Genomic DNA, 21,451 nt, shown 5'->3' with positions numbered 1-21,451 from the left:
AACCGTTCGGTACATCCAACGAATGTCGGGCGAGACGACGAGCGTTTCTTCGCGTTGATTTATCCGTCCCGAGTGCATCGTGCGTGCAATAAGTGTTCGGAAGCGGTACTCGAAGCGACGGGCGAGTGGTAGATCGCGATAATCGGGCCGTGCGATCGTAATCGGCCATATTTTTCCGTAAGTGAATGCCCGGAATAAAGGAGCACTAATGGCGGTGTAATTGATACTCGCGGCATTTTCGCGCAAAGACGATGGAGTGTCGGACATGGGTGTGTTGAAAAAATAAATTAAAGCTTTGCAAGACAATCTAATTTCGAGAGATACAAAGCTGTCCGTTTGAAAGACGCTACGCGATTCATATATTCGGTAAAGTTGTCAGCGCGTATCTCGAATCTTTTGTTCCGACTATTAAAGTTGTCGTATCACATTGCGTTAGGAGTGACGTACGGAATGATGAATGGTCTCTCCGTGTTTCGCGTTGATATATATTCGTCCCAAGTGCGCCGTGAATGCAATAAATGTTCGAGAACGTCGCGCCCAGTGACGGGGGACGTCGGAGTATCGTGACAGTTAACCTACGCGATTGTAATTAGCTACATTCTACCAATTAATGCGTATATAGATACAAATAAATGTTCTCGGTGCACAATCGGTGTAAAAATTAACGCCGAAATATTTCGAATTTTCTGTACAAAAAAATTGAAGTCTGTCGCGTATCGCAGATATTAAAATATCGAATGCCGTTCAGAGATCTGTGCAAGGATCATATCTAGCGTTCATTTATTCGTCCCGAGTATATTGCGAATGGAATATAAGTGTTCAGAAATATCGTGCCAAGTAACGGGCGAGTGTCGGATTGCGAAAATTAAGTACGAGTCGGGAGTGTCGAATCTAGCGATGGACGATCGTCTCGATTTACCCATTGGATTACGCGATCGCGTCTACCGCGACTTACAATCGCCGTCCATCGCTTCGCGCGTGACAGTGTTTGTCGCGAGACGTCATTCTCCAAACACGTGCTTCGCGCACTCTGTGATAAATATCGTGAATATCGCGGGTGAGTCGGTAGTGTCGAATCTAGCGATGGACAATCGTCTCGACTTACCCACTGGATTACGCGATCGCGTCTACCGCGATATTTGCAATCGTTGTCCATCGTTTCGCGCGTGTCAGTGTTTGTCGCGAGATGTCATTCTCCAAACACGTGTTTCGCGCAGTGAAAAGTATTTCAAATATTTCCTAATATAGCGTGTGAGTCGGAAGTGTCGAATCTAGCGATGGACGATCGTCTCGATTTACCCATTGGATTACGCGATCGCGTCTACCGCGATTTATAATCGCCGTCCATCGCTTCGCGCGTGACAGTGTTTGTCGCGAGACGTCATTCTCCAAACACGTGCTTCGCGCAGTCTGTGATAAATATCGCGAATCGCGAGTGCCGAATCTAACGATGGACAATCGTCTCGACTTACCCACTGGATTACGCGATCGCGTCTACCGCGATATTTGCAATCGTTGTCCATCGTTTCGCGCATGTCAGTGTTTGTCGCGAGATGTCATTCTCCAAACACGTGTTTCGCGCAGTGAAAAGTATTTCAAATATTTTCTAATATAGCGTGTGAGTCGGAAGTGAGTCGAATCTAGCGATGGACGATCGTCTCGATTTACCCATTGGATTACGCGATCGCGTCTACCGCGATTTACAATCGCCGTCCATCGCTTCGCGCGTGACAGTGTTTGTCGCGAGATGTCATTCTCCAAACACGTGCTTCGCGCAGTCTGTGATAAATATCGCGAATCGCGAGTGCCGAATCTAACGATGGACAATCGTCTCGACTTATCCACTGGATTACGCGATCGCGTCTACCGCGATATTTGCAATCGTTGTCCATCGTTTCGCGCGTGTCAGTGTTTGTCGCGAGACGTCATTCTCCAAACACGTGCTTCGCGTAATCTGTGATAAATATTGTGAATATCGCGTGTGAGTCGGAAGTGTCGAATCTAGCGATGGACGATCGTCTCGATTTACCCATTGGATTACGCGATCGCGTCTACCGCGATATTTGCAATCGTCCATCGCTTCGCGCGTGTCAGTGTTTGTCGCGAGACGTCATTCTCCAAACACGTGCTTCGCGCAGTCTGTGATAAATATCGTGAATATCGCGGGTGAGTCGGTAGTGTCGAATCTAGCGATGGACGATCGTCTCGATTTACCTATTGAATTACGCGATCGCGTCTACCGCGATATTTGCAATCGTTGTCCATCGCTTCGCGCATGTCAGTGTTTGTCGCGAGACGTCATTCTCCAAACACGTGCTTCGCGCAGTCTGTGATAAATATCGTGAATATCGCGGGTGAATCGGTAGTGTCGAATCTAGCGATGGACGATCGTCTCGATTTACCCATTGGATTACGCGATCGCGTCTACCGCGATATTTGCAATCGTTGTCCATCGCTTCGCGCGTGTCAGTGTTTGTCGCGAGACGTCATTCTCCAAACACGTGCTTCGCGCAGTCTGTGATAAATATCGTGAATATCGCGGGTGAGTCGGTAGTGTCGAATCTAGCGATGGACGATCGTCTCGATTTACCCATTGGATTACGCGATCGCGTCTACCGCGATATTTGCAATCGTTGTCCATCGCTTCGCGCGTGTCAGTGTTTGTCGCGAGACGTCATTCTCCAAACACGTGTTTCGCGTAATGATAAGTATCTAGAGTATTCTTTAACATCGCGATTGAGAGACAAGTCGGGAGTGTCAAATCTGAAAGCGCCAGATTGAAAATAGTACATCTAAAACATTGGATTATATGGATTACGTGTTGATTTCCGAGACGATAACGGCGATGCATCGACCGGTGAGTTAATTAATTATTTAAGATTTTATTTCATTTATTTATATATTTATATATGTATACCGATTGCTAGGAACTAAATATGCATATCGATTAAACCTCTTTATATAACATAAGATGCAAATAATACTTGTTGACAGGAAATAAAACGCGATATTGAAATATTCGCGTATATTTTATGACGATATACTATTGAATCGAATTCTTTTCAATACGTTATATTGTTTGTAATAAACGATCCACGCATCTACCAATTTTGATCTTGATTATTACAATTACGCAATAAGAATAAAGTAACATTATCGATATTCACGATTTATTAAAAGTACTAATAATACGTATAGTTATAAATTTGATACGAATTTAAATTTAACTTTAATATATATATAACAATTTAAATTCATTGCAGTCATTAATATTTTATGCATGTTAGATGATATATTTCATTAATAATCTCAAACTTTTTTTTTTTTTTTTTTTTATATATATATATATATAAAACTGTTCTTGTAACAAAAAAAATATGCTGTACAATCTATATTTTATACTAATGCAGTAATCGATGAATATTAGTACATACGAAATTAGAAGGCCTGATTAATTTTGGAGTCTGGAATTGATCAACCGATCGATCGAAACAAATTAAATATACTTTCTACTATTCATATTGTACTTTATAATTATTATTACTTTTATATAACTTGTAAAAAATATATCAATTTTTTGCAGCTGAACAAAATACGAGTTGAAATATAAAAGATTTAATTAATATATAACAATAAATAAAAAATGAAAAAAGAAACAACAAAAAAGATAATTTCTGTAGGATATTTGAATATAATAGAAAAAAGGAAACCGAGGATTTTTCAAATAGGTTTAGCGAATCACACGCACATACGCATTTTGTCAGGCTATTGTATTCGGTATTATTGTATCAGGTATGCTCTCTCGAAACAAAGGATGAAACCAACACGGATTAAACCTATTATTTTGCTGTTCATTATAACAATTATCCGTTGATGGGGGTGGGGTATACGGCACGCCGGCAAACCGGCGAGAGAATAATGATTGAAAATAACAGGAATCACATAAACGTGCAATCATGATAGTGCCGGGGTACTCTAGGGAATAGTCGGAAATGATCACAGATTTCAGGGCAGTGTGATCATTCGGCTCGAAGACAAGCATTATGATAATGATCGTCATTATGTGCGCGATCAGATTATATATTATAGAATTACAAGCCTGTTATGATAAATCATTAGTCTTGTTGCATCTATTTTTCGTTATGTGATTTAACGGCCCGTTATACTTGTTCGCACAATATTTATACATCATATAATATTAGATTTAGTATAATATTATTAACGTTCATTCAAATATTTATATTGTCGTGTCTAGAGATATAAATATTAAGTATGCGCAAAAAATATATAGCTATATTATATGAGAGAAAACATATAGATCACAAGATCGATTTTTGATTCTATCGAATATTTATTTTTAATTTCAAATTTAGAGATGACAAGTTACCTAATGTATTCGTATTAGAGATAAATAATATTTATTTAAATACAGGGTGGTCCATTTAAAATTTTACAGATGAATAACTTTGATATTATTAATAATACAAAAATATGTTTTAAACAAAAGTTGCTTAGATGAATGGCAACATATAACAAAGTAATCAGTTATGTAGTTTAACATTATATAGGATTCCGCCCCTCTCCCGCTTACGTGTTCGATTTACTGTTAATAAATCTGCTAACGCTCTATTAAATACATGCACATGGCGTCGGAAAAATTACGCTCTATTCGGTAAATTTTTTGTGTTTATAATTTTTTAATAAACAACGAGCGACGTTTAAAATCTTTTGGAGGATACTCGGTGATCTTGACAATATATGTATATCAAGTTCATTGGAGTTAAGACCGTTTTTGTAAAGTTTTATCCCTTTCGTTACTTGAATCATTCGATCTTACAATTCGCGTATATATTATTGCGTACCCTCAATCCGAGAATAGTAGACGAATTACATTTAAATCGATGAGAATTTCAACACGCGACGCGAAATTGTAAGGAAATTAATTTTACAAGAGGACTGGATGGAATTATTATCGAAAACTGCCGAAAAATAGAACTTTATTAACAAATATATATATAAAACACCTTTCTTACCTCTCTTACACTTCGTTATAGTAAGGTAAACCTTACTACGTTACGCTGACATATTGTTATTTCTTGCAAAATACTTTCGATTCTTTCTCGCATTCCAAGCATATTTAAAGAATTAATTATCGCCCATAAAGATCGTAATAAATAATAATTTACTTCTATTTTCCATCGTTTCGATTCCTCTTTGAAATGTATAAATTGTGCGAAATATCTGTCTGTTCCGATAAATTGCTGTATATTTACGAGTCATTAATCGCGAGATTTAATTAATTGTCCATGTGAATAATCTTCATAATAAATCGTTATAATAATCGCAGGAAATAATCGCGTTTCTTTCGAGAAGTAATACCGCGACAGACAACGAGAATAAAGCGACTGCGTATAACACGTTATTATAGTCATGGCAAAATTCGGTGCTCGGTATTTTGGTGCTTTTTTGTTTACACATTACACATATTTACACATCGTCGCCGGTTACCTTGTTGTCATTCGCGAGTCGAAGCACAAGCGAGCACGCAACGACATACCGCGCCGAGAATATATCATTATTTTATCTTTCGACATTATCGTGACAAGTACTACGAGATGCCAAGCGCGATCTCATTTTCAATTATAATAATTAACGATTATCAGTCCGCGATCGATTAACTCCAGCGATGCATGACGTTGTAACAGTTTCGTGACGCGATGGCTATTTATCGAAGAAATAATTATATATTTCTTTAAAGTTTGGATGTGTGTGATGGAGAACGTATTTCATCGTATATATTAAATTTTTATTAATTCAAATATAATTCATACAATTATCGATTCGAGAGTCATTGATCATCGGGATTGGATAATTCAGATAAAGGTAAAATATATCGCAATTGTTTGTTAATAATTTATTTTTGCGTAAAATGCAAATATATCAGGCGTGTAATATTGAATTTTTATTGTCTATTTTTTTAGTATATACGGTGTCTTAACTTGACTCGTACAATTATGTGATATTAGAGTGAAATTGTCAATGTGTATGTGTGTGTCATTAATAAAACATTACGAATGTGAGACAAATTCGATAGTCGAGCAGCGTCGCGACGCGTTTATGTAATTAATAAGTATATTCGTTATTAATCTCGTAATTTATCAATAATTTATCAAACGTCTACTATAAATTCGATGTTTATACACGCATCGTAGTATTATAATATGTCAAAATATGCGTGTTTCGCGAGACTTATTCGATCGATCGTGCAAACAATTGGCAAACTCGATTCAATATTTTCAAATTTGCGGTTATTTTATTTGCTTTTATCTTTGAAATTAAAGTCACTTATCACCGTGATAATAATACAATTTTTATCACATTATGTCATATAAATGTATATAAATAATTTTGGTAAAACTGCATAAAAGGTAACATACATTCGATTTAAACGCCACTTTAAATATGTTATATGGGAGATTTTTTTCGACTAATTCTCCGTAAGAAATAAGTAGGGGACGGCATTGGTTTAGGACATGTAACAAATTCAAGTGTCACAGTTTTAATGCTTTTTCTCGGATATTATAAATAATATTAGGAAAAGTGAAATTTTTCTATACGTTATATTTGTTATAGAGCGGACGAAAAAGTGTTCACTTATATTTACGTATTTCTCGCAGTTCGTTAACAGCCTTCAACATGCGACTACATGAATTTCCGAGTCACGTCTCCAAAAATATTATTTATTAAATGCGAGGGAGAGACGGAGCTCCTCCTCCTGCATCCCGAACCCGGAAAAAATTCTTTTTTTTCCAATCCAATTTTACTTTTAAAACTGAAAATATTAGGTTCGGGTTAGATTATATCTTCCGGAAGTGGAGCCCCCGGTAGGGGGGGGGGGGGGGAATCCACTGTGTCCACGCATATACTTTACAACGTGAAACGAGATCCACTCCAAAATTGTTGTGTGGATAGGAAAGTGATTTGCGTGGACGCAATAGATTCCCCCCCCCCCCCCCACCCCTCTCCTACGGGAGGGGCTCCACTTTCGGAAGATATAATCTAACCCAAATCTATTTGCTGATTTAAAAGTTAAAATTTATTATATTAACTTATTCAACCTCTATCTTCAATAAAACTTAGAAATTTGTATAGTCACATGTTGAAAGGTTTAAACGAACTGCGAGAAATAGATGAAACATATTACCTATACCTATCTCGTAAATGTAAACAAACACTTTTTCCACATCTATTCTACACAAATACAACGCAAACAAACTTCATTTTTCCTTATTTTATAATAGGAAAAGCATTAAAACTATGAAAATTTAATTTATTATATCTCCTAAATTATTGCCGTCCCTCATAAACTTCTTACGGGGAATTATTCAGAAGGACCTCCCCTACAATATATTTAAATGGCAAAATCCAAGGTGTGTTACTTTTTATGCAATTTTACTTTTTATGCACGAAAGTATTTAAAACATTTAATAAAATATTTATAAATAATATTTCTAATTATTAAATATATATAATATTAATGTAAATTATTATTAAATATAGTTTACAGAACGAATAATAAATTTAATTGAAAGCAATAACTATTTTTTGAAATTAAAATATTTTTTCTATAATATTTTATATTGTTCATTATTTGAATATATTTGTATTTTGCAGATCAACGTGGCTCTGCTAGGTTACAACTCCGCATCGTATTGGTGAGTGATTTTCTATTTTTGTAGATAATATATATATAATAGATAAAAAGGATTTGCGAAGATTATATATTTCTCGCGTTGTAAAGAGAAAATATATCTGACAATGAGTCGAATAGAAGGAATAGAAGAAAGGCGGGGCCAAACGCCAATAATTTTTTATTAGCCATGTATACGAGCGAGAATATTATACATAGACGTTTCGTTATTACACATACGCAATCGTATTTTAATTGGCAATAGTTGGAGCATTATTAATCGATAAGAATTCATTCGTACCGAAGGCAGTGTTAACTGTATTCGTTAGAAAATAGCGGGGTACCGCGGTGACGATCCAAAATTGAATGGAAATAGCGCGGTGTGCGCGGCAAACAAAGAAATGAAAGGACAGTTAGCTTCCCGTTGCGATTCTGTATGCTATCGGTTTTACTCTTCGTTGGCCGCCGTTTCAGCGGGCCAATCCTCACCCTAGTCGAGTCCCAAAGCTTTTTTTTCCGCGGTCGTTATGGGTATTTGTACAACACAATTTATTCTCGCCCCGGGGCCGCGAGCCACAATAGCAGTCGCGCGACGGTCCCGTCAACTCGACTCGAAGGAAATATCCGCCGTAACAATCGATTACCGGCGAGTGAAAGGAAGAGAAACCATCGGGCTCGAGAGTTTCGGCACGTATACGCACGCATACATGCATCGTGCCCTGGCAAAGAGACCTGAAACTTGGACGCACGCTGCGTCATCGGGATTAAATAGACAATTAACTGACAGTATATAGGAAACTCCAAGTATATATATATATATTTTTTTTTATCAAGAATATGAACAAAAATCAAATCTCAATATTTTCAATATCGGAATATCGCGTATCGCGAATGAAATTGTCTATTATAAAATTATGAAATATATATATATATATATATTTGTTTCAAATATATTACGTAAAATTCTGTCCATTGACTCGCGTCTCGATGATTTCTTTATTCTCGTGACGGTAAAGATTTATTAATTAGTCCCGATTTTCCAATTCCGAAGGCGCTTTCAATATCTTCCCTGTCGGCTATCCCACGTCTACCTTCATGTTTACACGTATCCCGGAGACCATAAATAAGCTCGTGCGGCACGGCCGTCCGACACGGTCGCTTGTGCACGGGAAAACTTGACTAATTGCGAGAAACCACCCTGACGTCGGTGCTCGTTTCTTTCCGTCGAGATAGCCTCTTCGTGCCGCTCCGTCCCCGCCTTTTACGGTCTTGTAATATACAGTTGGAGAGCACAACGCGCGCGGTTTTTCGTCGGTCGTTCATCATTCCGAGACTAATCTCTTCTACTTGGTCTGCGCTGACGCATCGTTTGTCTTGCCCTTAACGTAGCTAGGTAGTCGTATGGCCGGGTTTGTCCGTCCCCCCTCCGATCGAATGCCGGACTTTGCTTGCGATCATTCCCTGACCCGTCTCAACTTTTTGCTTCGGATTTATACGCCACGTGGAGCCTAGAAACATGCTCTTCTGATTTTCATTATTTCGTCCGATTATTTATTTGATAATGATGGAGCGTACCATCATTTTTTTTAAAACGTCTAATGTAGCTAATTAATTAAATGAATTAAACAATATATATGTATCGCGTATAAGAACACTATTCTACTAACGTCATCTTCTAAAGTTCTAAATAACTGTCACAATATCGAGAGTGCGAACCACTTTGTTCGCGAAACCGAGTCGATTTTGTAGAGTAGTTTTCGAAGAAGTCCATATAATGGAGGGCGCGAGGGGGGAAGGAGAAGTTGTGCGAAATGACGAAGCCTGCGGCCACATAATCTCGTTTAGCGGAGGTAATTGCTTCCTAATCGCGCGCGACCAATCAGCCTAACTGTGTTACGCTATCTAATTCGTTTATGCGGCAATGTTGTATCGGCCTTATCGAAGCACCGGATTACTCGGGTCCTTTTCCGCACGACTCTCCCTTCCATAATTCGCCTCAATTCCGATTTCGACCTGTCGATCCGAAGGGCGGTATATATTTATATTGTATATATATATAGTCACTTAATTGCTTTCCACTTGTTTCTCATGTATATCAAGTCGTTCCGATTGACAATTTCCGCTATCCTGGATCTTAATTTTCTAGAGAAAACGACTTTTTTAAGCGTCGATTATTAATATTAAATTTAAATATAACTTAATATCATTCAAGATTTTATTTATGAAATAGGCATATGTCGAAAAAAGAGTTTTAAAAATAGAGATTATTTTTATGAGACAACTTGTAATAATCATTTGCATTTTATATATTTTATTTTTGTATCGATACTTTAAACTTTGGAAGAAAATCAATATTTTATGGAAAAATATATGTAATAATAATAATAACAATAATAAAAAAAAAATGTATGACATAATTTATATCTTGTATATTCTAAAAATACAAGACAGGTATATTGATTATTCTAGTCAAAATATTCTTGTAAACATAAAACAAATTTTTTTCAAGATAGTAATTTTTTGATATGTAAATTTTGAATTTAGTTTAATAAGTTGATTGATTCGACGAGTTTAAGTATATCTGGACAAAGTGTGAAGATATGGTTCATTAACGATTTTTTGGTCAATCCAATGTTTTTCGCGATTGAATTCATTTCGCGGTCATATATTTATACGTTAGCAATAAATGCAAAGAAAAAGGATATATTCATATTGAATGCAGCAGAGTTTAAACTGCATGGCATAAAAACAATAGTGCATACGTACATATGAAAGACAGTGTAAAGGGCATGATGCGAAACCGGTTTGTCGTCCAACGAACGGAAATCATTGAATTCACTGGCGCCAACTAATCCGTTTGAAGGACTCTTGAGTAAGTGCCGCGCTGTGCTTTCTTTTACCGTCGTCCATGTCTTCCCTGATGCAAAACATTGCCGGAAGAGAACTCTTGACTAGGTACTTGATGCGCAACTTCCTTGTCACGGCCAAGAACGGCACGTTACACAGCTATAATATAACCGCGAGTATAATATTCGACGAGAAATGATCAATATTGTGCACGTGTCTTTTGTGAGATTAATTTTTTTGTTAGCGAAAGAAATAATTTCTACGATATAAAAAATATAGATAAAATGAATATTTCGCTAATACGCTATATATTTTTCTACGGTTCGGTTTAGCAGTTTCTCCGCATCGATAGAAGCTAACGCGCGCGGCTGAAAGCTTGATCATGAATACATTATCCTTTCTAACGAGGTGAACAGGTCAAGTAGATGGAGTCGCAGCGTCTATCCATAAATCGCTCAAAGGGCGAGCGAGATCACGCCACATGCAAAAGCGCCGTTCGATGCCGCTCGACTTTTCGTGTGTGCATCTACTTCCGCTTTTTATCCCGAACGCCGATATCCTCTCTTCACCGTAAGTTAGCGCGTCTCTCGTTCTATTATTCAACTTGTAAAATTATCGTCGGTTTCGCGATTTTTATCGCGTGTCTATGTTCCCGCGAGATATTAAAACGATAATAACGTACGATATGTTAATTCGAAATATCGTTTACATTTTTCATAATATTTTCGTAAAAAAAAATGTAAATTCAGATATATATATATATATATTCATTCGATATACATATAATAACAGTTGCGTGTTTCGCAAAGTTGGTACATAAATGTTATCTGGTCTGAAATAAATTTCAATAATTTCAACTTATCGATGATGGTGAATTGTCATCGACCGTTGTCATCGGGAAATCGATGCTTTTATAGCGCGATCGTCTATTATATTGGTAAATCATTTACTTTAATGTAGCAACAACACGGTGATTAAGATCGTGTTTACACACTGAAAACGCGAATGCGCTAATATTGATTTATTGTAATACGACAGAAACGATGACGATCACAATTTATAATTCTCGCCGGAGCATTTAACCGAGCATTGTTATTTTACGTAGTCGGTTATACGTTAGGCGAATTTACATATAGTCGCTTAATGCTTCGTACATGATGAATTACTGACGTAGAAATATTTTTTTATTTGGATCTCGCGTAATTTTTTTTACGCGAATATAATGATTTTTAAATCTCAAAAAAATTATGAAGAATAATTTACTCATGTATAAGCTTTATATTAATGATGAGACATTTAACCTTTATACTATAATAAATTTTAAAAATCCTCAAGTTTATGGTATATAGTCTATATATATTTAATTATTATAAATATCTAATTAACAATTTTATATATCTTCAACTTAACTATTTGATATGAAATTTTAAACGACACTTTATATTATTTAATTACAGCATTTTGCAATTATATCAATTTTATCCATAAAATCATATTTTATCAATTAAATAAATATCATTGATATATCGTGTGAGAGATTATTTATTATATTAATTATATTAAAGAAAGTGTGAGTTGATAAAACTTTTCGTATATCTTACTAAAAAATTCTAAACTAATCTAGGACGTTTTGGTGTGGTGATGGTATATGTAAATACGATGGTAATAAATACGAACTTTTTTTTTTTTTTTTTTTTTTTTTGTAAGAAACGATTTGCTGTATTTTGGTTCTAAAAAGAATCAAACTGTGATTAACATAGAATAACAATAATAGAATAACGACGAGTTGACGTAGATAGTGACAGTGTCGCACGCGTGCCAAGTAAATACAAAGCTTTAACCATATTTAAAAACCAGGAATATACAAGATCAACATAAGAATTAAAATCGTGAGCAATTTGCGTCGACAATTGTGTAAATGTCTTTCGATCATAACTACAACGTTGCGTTATAATAAAGCTATTTACAAGTTATGGTAGTATCTCGTGTAATAATCATCATTCCTGCTACACTTCATCTTATAATGTCATGTACATACACACAAAATTCGATGCGCTACGTAATATCGATAGTTACTAAAACTTTGGTTACGCAAAAATAGACGCAGATATATATTTATATATATTTATATATATATATATATACGTATATGTATATATGTATATCCGTACTATTTGCCATCTCATTAGATTTGTTAGAGTTATACGCCTATAAACAAATGTACAATAATTACAAGGGAAGTAGGACATGTGGATTATTATAAATAGTACATATATAGTGATTATATTATATTAATTATTTTTCATAGCCGCAAAAACGGAGAAAGCTTCGGTCGAAAGTGGTGGAAAAAAAATTGCCGCATCGTGTATAGGTGTATGTGTAAAAGTACATAACTCTTTCGATTTAAGACTATACACATTATACGTCTGAAATAATTAAATCATCTTATTAATTGTATTAATTATATTTTTATAAAAAATAGAAGAGAACTACATATTACTATTGTATTGTTTCGTTAAAAAGAAAATATTTGCTTAAAGAAAAAATTGTATTAAAAGATCGATGTCGGATTTATTCTATAGATAGATATTTCCACTATAATCGAAATTTTTTCAGGTTGAAAAGATTGACCGCTCGCGATATAATAACACAAGTAATAATAAAAATTATTTTATTACGCATTGTGAAATATACGGAATGTATTTTAATTCATTCTTCCTTTAGCGTAAACGAGAGGAACGTTTTATTTTAACGCTGTCATAAAATCAGTTTTTTTATTTTTATTTTTATTTTTTTTTTAACAACATAAAATCATCGCAGTGATTTGCGTGTAGTATAGTAGCGAATAATTTTTACATTGACCGTCGAGCGATCAAATAAACATCTCTAAAGTATTTGTCTATTCAATTAAAATTATTTTCATTCAAAATAAAATCCCCGTAATTACGCGTTCGTTAACAAATTCTAGTCATGCACACATTCGCACGCATATAATCTCTTTCGTGGAAGCGCATCGCGTCGCATTCTCTCCCTCTCTTTCTCTCTCGCAACTTTCTCACTCAAAAATCACAGTTAAACATTGGTTTTTCGACGTTTGGTGTGGCACTCGTCATTAGATACTGAGAGATACATCGGACGCAGCGGAATAGACAGAGAAAATGGAGCAATAAAATTGATTCGCGGATTCCGTAATTTTTAATCGTAAGTTAAAATCTTGCCGGTTGTCTAAAAAAGTTTAACAGCAATGTGTTGAATTGCACATATCCAAAAGTATAGCCTGACCGACGACGTGCATTGCCTCTTAATCCTCCGTTATAATAAATTCGTCATTTCTGTTTAAAATTGACGCGCGATTCATTCTCTTATTTGAAGAAACTGATTGATAATTGTGTAAGTTTGTAATTAGACATAAATTAACGAGTTATTGGATTTCTCTGAACGCGCGTTGCGCTCAACTTGCTATGGAAAAAAATTACGAGTTCTAAGACAATCAAAACTCTCTTGCCTCAATATATCGCAATATTGTGATTCTAATTGAGTATAGTCAACTAGAATAATAAATATAAAAAAAATTACGAGCTTGAGAGAGACAGTGCCGTGGAGCAGACGAAAGCAGCTGATAGCTCTCGGCGAATAATGCACTGGGGATGTTTAATGCCTTGGACAGCAGGACGTCCGCAACAGCAGAAAATATAGTACAGCTTTGTTATTCGATACTAATACATAATATAATACAATATGAATAGAAAAAATTTTACACATGGCATATATTATACGTATCATATATGTGTAATGAAAGAGTTTTTGAAAATAGATATTTGATGGAATTTCTATAAAATCTATCTATTAAAAGCAAATCTCATACGCGCATATATGGTACGTATATACATATACATGCATATATACGTGGCTGCAGTTTGAGGCGTGTCATTTGTCTTTGCCAATTTTTGACAGTGCGATGTATATATCGCGTTTTAATACCAATATCTTCTACAAGACTTTTAATATTCTAATATCAAAATATTCCGGATATAATAGTTTTTAAATGAGAAATTTTTTAAGAGATTAATCAGATCGTCCGGATTTCGCGTGCTTAGACACGGTACTTTGCGTAGTAACAAAAAATTAAAAGTATCTTTTAATCAGTCTTATTCTCGATATTGATTTTATTCTGTCAACATTGTTATTGAAATCGCTTTTTATCTTTTTATTTATATATGGACAAATTATGTATTGAATATGGTAATAATAATAATAATAATAATAATAATAATAATAATAATAATAATAATAATAATAATAATAATAATAATAATAATGTTAAAGAGTCTCGGAAGATATTAATGTTAAAACGCGATGTACACATCGCATTGTCAAAGCTGTCAGAGACAAATGATATGTCTCATATTGCAACCATGTATACGCGTATGTGTGTGTGTGTTGTATATATAAAATTTGTTTTTAATAGAGAGATAGAGATTTCGTAGAGAAATAGATATTTCTATAAAATATCTATTTCTCAAAAAGTCTTTCGTTTCAACTGTTATTATTAATATCTTAATTTTATTATCTTAAAAAATAGTTTTTTTACATCGTAAAATATTAATAAAATTAAAATATAAGAATAAAAAAAATATAATAATATAAGAATAAAAAAATAATGACCAAAAAATGGATAATAAAATAAAACTTTTTTCAAATTGTAAACAAGATATTTACATCACATGTCTTGTATAGTCTTTACAAGGAACGCTAAAATTTTATAAAAATCTTTTAAAGAATTCAAAAAGATAATATTCAATTCCTATTTAATCCTGATTGCTGTCAAGTGAAATTAATTATAGCCAATACAAGCAAACGTTGTCCATATTCGTATATTATTTACCCGGACGCTGCTGAGCGAGAATTAATCATCCTAAATGCAGTTCGAATGCAAAATGCAGTTTTGACAAAAATAGATTATTATTCCTGTAAAGAGAGCTGAGGTAGGGATACGCAGCTATATTATTTTATTTCTTCGACCTCGAAAGATTGAATAGAACAACTTACTTTCCATCAAAAGAAATAATTCTTGCAAAGTGGGACTTTTATTTATTGAGAATTCTATATATTCTCAAAACTTAATATTTATTAAAAAGTTTATAATATCTACGAAATATATATCAAAATCCCGGCTGCGTTAACATGGAAACGCTAACTATTCGCGCCTAAGAACAAGTAGAAGATGCCGTTTCGCGTGCACACATTATTCAATCTTTTAAGTTTTATGCGTTTTCAATCGCGAGATAAAAAAAAAAAACTTGGCGTACAATTTGCAGAAGACACAGACCATCGCGTAGTAATCGAAAAAAAAAACGAAAAAAAGAAAGAAAAATAAACAATCCTACCGCGCCTCGATATCCGCTCGATAAGACCTTCCCCTCCTTACGAGGCTCCGTAAATACGTAACAAGCGTCGCGTCGAGTACACGCGATACTCGGTTCACGTGCTCGAATTCGTAGAGAAATGACAGTTCGCCGGTCGACTGACCTCGCAAGCGTTTGGCTCACGAGTGCTCGTTACCGAGAACTCATTGATGCATCCCGGAGGCGGCGCCTAGACGAGGCCCGTATATAGAGTACGGTGAGAAATACGGCGGCAGTCCGGCGGTCGCGTGCGGATGCGGGGGCGGTGGCGGCGGAAGCGGCAGGCCCAACGACGACAAAGACGGCGGTAACAGCGGCGAGGGTTTCCCGTACGGGTGATAGCGCGCGGTGGCGAGCGGGCTCAAGGGTGGCGTGGGATAAGACCTGGCGAACAGGGGATGGGTCGGGGGTAATCCGACCGGTGGCGATAGCAGGGACAGCGCGGCGGCAGCGCTCGCGGGATCTGTCGCGCCGCTCGTCGACACGCTCGTGTGACTCCTGAGATGCTGCAGCAGCTCCTCCGACGTGCCGAATCTCTTACCGCAGTACGCAGTGTCGCCCGCGATCCAGTTACATACGTAAGGTAGCTGCGTGCCGGCGGCCAAAGCGGCTAGTTGCGCGTGCGCGTATACCGCTCCTGCCGCGCCGAGCGGTCCATAAGGCGAGACGCTGCCGGGTTTGTGATCGCACTGGGCGCATCCGGCCGGACAGGAACCCGGCGTCGCGCCCGATGACAATTTTCCATTGACGATACTGGCGACGGTAGTCGCCACGGAGTTGGACAATAGATGAGAATTCAGTTGGCAGCCGGTGCAGTAGGGATCGCGGCATATCGGCATCAGGCTGTCCGCGGGTCCGCCCGTTTTCAGTCGCGTATAGCCGAGATAAGGATTAGCGGCTACGAGACCGTTCTTCAGTGCGGCGTGATGCTGAGACATGAGCGAGCTGGCCATCACGTCGATGGGTAATTGATTGGGACTGTAACCCAAGTAGGCGGCGGTGGAAGCCGGTAGACCGACGCCCGGCTTGAACGTGCCCAATGGGAGATCCTTGACGGATGGATCGGTCATCGCGAGAACGCCGGCGGGACTGTAGGCGGGTTTCGCTTGTAACGAGGGACTACTGACGGTTGGTTGACTCGTAGCGGCCTCCGCCGTGCTCGACGGTATCAAGGGCGCCGAATTTCTCGAAGCCGGCGAGTCCCGCGTGACTTCCCCGTTCGGCGTCGCCGTTTTTCTACCTTGTGGCGTGACCGCGCGCGTCGATGCAGCGCTCTGATTGCTAGGGCATCGTTTGCCACCGCTACCGGGTGTTCGGGATCGGCCGCAAGTCGAGTGACTCGACGACGATCGCGGCTCGTCCGGACTGGATGCCTTTTCGCGTCCCAGGCAAGATTCGTACGGCTTGAAACTGCTTTTCGTCGATTCGATCGTCGACGTTGGCACCGTAACCGACACCGTCACCGTCGGCGACGACTTCTCGCGAGATTGCTCCGCGATCTTGGACGATCTGTTACTCGACGATTTGTCCAAGGAACTTAGCAGCGATTTGTTGGACGGTGGATCCGCTCCTATCTGGCTGCAGGTCTGTGCGAGCAGCGCGAGTGGACTTTTCTTTGCATCTAACTGAAATCAGAATATAAGAAATATGAAATAAAGCTCGCCTTTACGAAAATTCGATATAAATTCAAACATTTTATTAATTTTTTATCAGTATCGGGAGAAGAGAAATTATCTTTCGAATACTCCATGGAAAATAGAAATTTTTTATACACAAAAATGTGAATCGCGCGCGCGCGGGCAATATTCGCATTTTTACCTAAAGCAACACGCGCGACTTAAAATTAAACCATATGTAATATTTATGTATAAATTCATTATCACTTAAAACTAAACTAATTATTAAAATAAATTAATTCTTTTTCAACAAAATAATTTTACGCTATATTTTATTTTGATTTAGAAAATCAAATAGATCGTATCGACGTTTATTAATATACAGACTTTTTTCGTATCTATGCGCAATGTCGCGATTATTGTCGGTTTTCGGGAGTGTAGTAATCGATTTCAAAATATCATTTCGAATGCAAAATATCAGTGATTATCGATCAACAGTTACGCCGCAATGTTCGATTCGACAATTCTCGAAACTTGGCGCGTGTCGCGTCTGGATAGAGGTGCAAGTCCAATTAATGACGCGCAATCTATAATGCCACGTCACTCTCTCGCCGAATGAGAAGTGACGTGAATAAAGGGTGCGTCGGACACACTTATCCGCCAGAATGCTTGATTTCATTATCGAGAATATTTTTAGGCCAACTACGTACAATATATTTCCAGATATCTAGCCTAATACAATCTGTCTCCACACATGGCAACTGAATTATTCCTGGTAGCGATAATAAATCTCACGAGGCATAATAATTTTCGAATATTTATAAAATTGTAAGTAACGATCTCTTTATTTCTCGATAAAAATTGACGGGTTAATTCAAAGACATATCGATGCGCGCGTGCGTTATAATTCTCAAGAATCTGAAATAGCGCGGATTGTTTCCCCCCCTCCCCTCTTTTTTTTTCTTCTCGAGAACGAGATACACCGGAGGATATAATCGAGTGGCCGATACAGACGTCGTTAGCGTGTAAGTGCGGGAATTTAATATCGGCGCCTTAACGCATCTGCCGACTCGGAGGAGGCGGTCACGATGATGCACTCGGTATAATTAACGTATAGAGGAGCGATATTTCTCTTCGGCCGATACGTCCACCGAACACATGTTTCGCCATAATTAAAATGCAACGATCATGCAACACTAATCCGGCCGCTCACGGCCGGGTCGGTACTAATGGCGCGACGCCGACAGATATTAATGCCGTGAATTGCAACAGGCCATTACGGCAACGCGAGGCTATATATTAATCGCGCTCGTGAAAGTTAACGGGAACGTTCGAACGTAATATTTTAATCCGTTAATGCCACCACCCGCCGGCTTTTGAGATCGTCGCGACTAATTTATACCCCTCGTGACATACGCCTTCCTCTTGTTCACGCATTACGTGACTATTACCGAAATCCCTCGGATCTTTTTTTTTCCCCCCCCCCCTACTCTCGAGCCGATTTTTTTGCGTTCACACAAGTGCCGCTTTCTAAAAATACCGACACAGGCTTGTTACGGAAAAATAAAAGAAACTATTTTATACAGAGGTTTAGTGCTTTGAAGAATCGCCGGATGTTTTATCGTCGTACAATCGACACATTTATGTGCTACACGTTTGTCTTCACAAGGCATATTATATCATGGACTTTTTATATTCTTTGCAAATGATGACCAAGTAATTAAACTATACAATTAATTATGTAAATAAATTAATTAATTATGTAAATAAATTGAAATATTACAGAGAAATTTGATTATTAAATACATATAAATGCGCACTATTAATTCACCCGATTATCACCGGATATCCAAGAGTCGATCGAATCCTCTATTTCACTCGCTTCTCCATCTAATTCCCCGCGTGTAACAATCGGCAGTATATTACGGAATCGCGCTTTGATTTGATTGATGACGTGCGTAAATCAGTGCGACGCGCGCCGAGACTTTGCCAACACTCGCTGTCCCCAAAATAGTTTACAGGAATCCGGGAGTATAAAACGCGACGCGCATGTTTCCCGTCGGGATTAACGAAACGACGACAGGGGCGACGTTAATGAGCCGCCGGGAAAGATATTTTCAAGCGAAACTTATACATAGGAGACATTTTAAATATGACTAGTTGCAGTTGTAATTATATATTGGTATAATTATAATCTCGGAAAAATTTATTTTGGAATCATTAATTTATTTTCCCAACATTCGATATCTGTGATATTCAAAAGTAGAATGTGCAGTTTATTCTTATTCGTCTTAATGTTATATCTACAGTTTCTAAATTATTTATAATTATCTTTTTTTTTTTTTTCGAAATACCTAAGCGAATAAAAAAAACATTCCTTTAGCGCGCCTTTATATATAGCGCAGCACATTAAAATGTATAAACGGCAGCTGCTAAGAAATATATCGGTCATTAAATAAGACTTTAAACGTTGAAAGATCGCGAGTCTCGACAAATCGTTAACTCGAGACGTAAACAGGAATGGAGGATATAAATAATGGACTCCCCGTTAATAGCGACGTAGGAAGAGAAGAGAAGAGAAGAGAAGAGAAGAGAAGAGAAGAGAAGAGAAAAGCGGTAGACTAACCGTAGTAGGTAGCGGCGTGAGGTATTCAGGACGGAGATACTGATTCGCGCTGGACGTCAGCATCTTTTGCGGTCGATCCTCGCTCGCGCCGTCGGTTGTACTCGACGAAAGTACCACTTTTTTTTTTTTTTTTTTTTCCCCCTATCGCACTCTTCGGCTCATCGACGAAACTAATTCCGGAGAATTCGGCGCACTTTTTCTTTCTCTCCCTTATTATATCCGTCGCAGCAACGAAACAGTGGTGATATCACTCGCGAACGAAGCCATGCATGAGGCTGCACTTTCGATAAGGGATAGCACTTACTCGCGCGCGCGATACACGCTCTCCGAAGACGGGCACACTAGATAACGAAGAGGTCGTCGGGGCACACCGCGACAACGAGTAGTACATCCGCTCTCTTTGGTACGCGACAAAAAAAGAAAAAAATAAAACGAGTCGCGTTACGAACAACCGTACGGACGTATGTTATTGTACAAGTCGACGCGATGAGGCTCGACTCGCAACTGAATCGCTCGCCGCGCCGCGGTCGACGTGGAGCCGCGGTCGCCCTTCTCGTCGCTCAACCCCCTCACCATTCCGCCGCGTTCAGCTGACTTCCCCTACCGTACACCGCAGATTCGCGCTCCCCCGGGGGAGCATCTTCCCCTTCCTCGCACGTCTCTCCGCGATGAACATCGTGGAGATGCCCCCTCCTCGGTGCCGGACGGTGCGGTGTGGTGCTGTGGCGTATCGCGACTACGACGCGCGGAACGACACGAAACACCACGAGCGGCAGCGACTAACCAATGCGGGCGAAAGAGGCGAACGCAAAGGTGACGGCGACGGCGGCGGCCGACGTTGCGAGAACGACACGGTGGTCGTTGTCGGTTCGCGCTACGCCGACACTTTTGCCGGGTGCGAGCGACCCGGCCAACGACGTGTCAACTGGCGCTGGGTGCCCCCTCGCGACTCCCACCACGACCCTACATACCCCGCTCAGGGAGTTCTCGTATAGTATAGCACTAGTTCGTACCGTTACCTCTCCAACGTTCTCGCCCGGCGTCGTGGCGTTGTTAAAGAGGTATGGATGCCACCGTATAACGTCCGCCACCTGCAGCCGCGTATCTCGCGATACGCGGCGCGAGATTCTGCCAACTGATAAGCTTTACGTATAAAACTGGATTATACGTTTCCTAAAATTCGAATTAAATTTTTGGTCCATATATCCGATAGCCTATGCTATACATGGGTGAATTTCATTTCTTATATTTGACGTAGCTTAATTTT

At 38.3% G+C, this 21,451-nt stretch overlaps 1 protein-coding gene across 1 annotated transcript; it reads right to left on the bottom strand.

Annotated features, from left to right (window-relative positions):
* Positions 1-12,059: 12,059 nt before the first annotated feature.
* LOC138941124 (zinc finger protein Elbow) lies at positions 12,060-20,968 on the bottom strand. The gene is made up of 2 exons (XM_070310502.1): positions 20,185-20,968; positions 12,060-17,567 (listed from the first exon to the last, which is right to left on the bottom strand). The coding sequence occupies exons 1-2, from the start codon at positions 20,245-20,247 to the stop codon at positions 16,107-16,109; spliced, it is 1,524 nt and encodes a 507-aa protein (XP_070166603.1). The 5' UTR covers positions 20,248-20,968; the 3' UTR covers positions 12,060-16,106.
* Between the last annotated feature and the right edge of the window lie 483 nt (positions 20,969-21,451).

The sequence above is a fragment of the Polyergus mexicanus genome, unplaced genomic scaffold (assembly GCF_030449975.1).
Source record: "Polyergus mexicanus isolate NDT 795.1 unplaced genomic scaffold, iyPolMexi1.0 SCAF_18, whole genome shotgun sequence".
NCBI lineage: Eukaryota > Metazoa > Arthropoda > Insecta > Hymenoptera > Formicidae > Polyergus > Polyergus mexicanus.
Note: the sequence above shows the minus strand (reverse complement) of the source record. Positions and strands in the feature narration are given on the sequence as shown.

Excerpts from the sequence above, each read along its gene's own strand:
- LOC138941124 (XM_070310502.1), bottom strand. The coding sequence starts at position 20,247 with ATGCTGACGTCCAGCGCGAATCAGTATCTCCGTCCTGAATACCTCACG. Across the intron at positions 17,568-20,184 it reads TCACGCCGCTACCTACTACG|TTAGATGCAAAGAAAAGTCC; the intron begins GTTAGTCTACCG and ends TTCTGATTTCAG.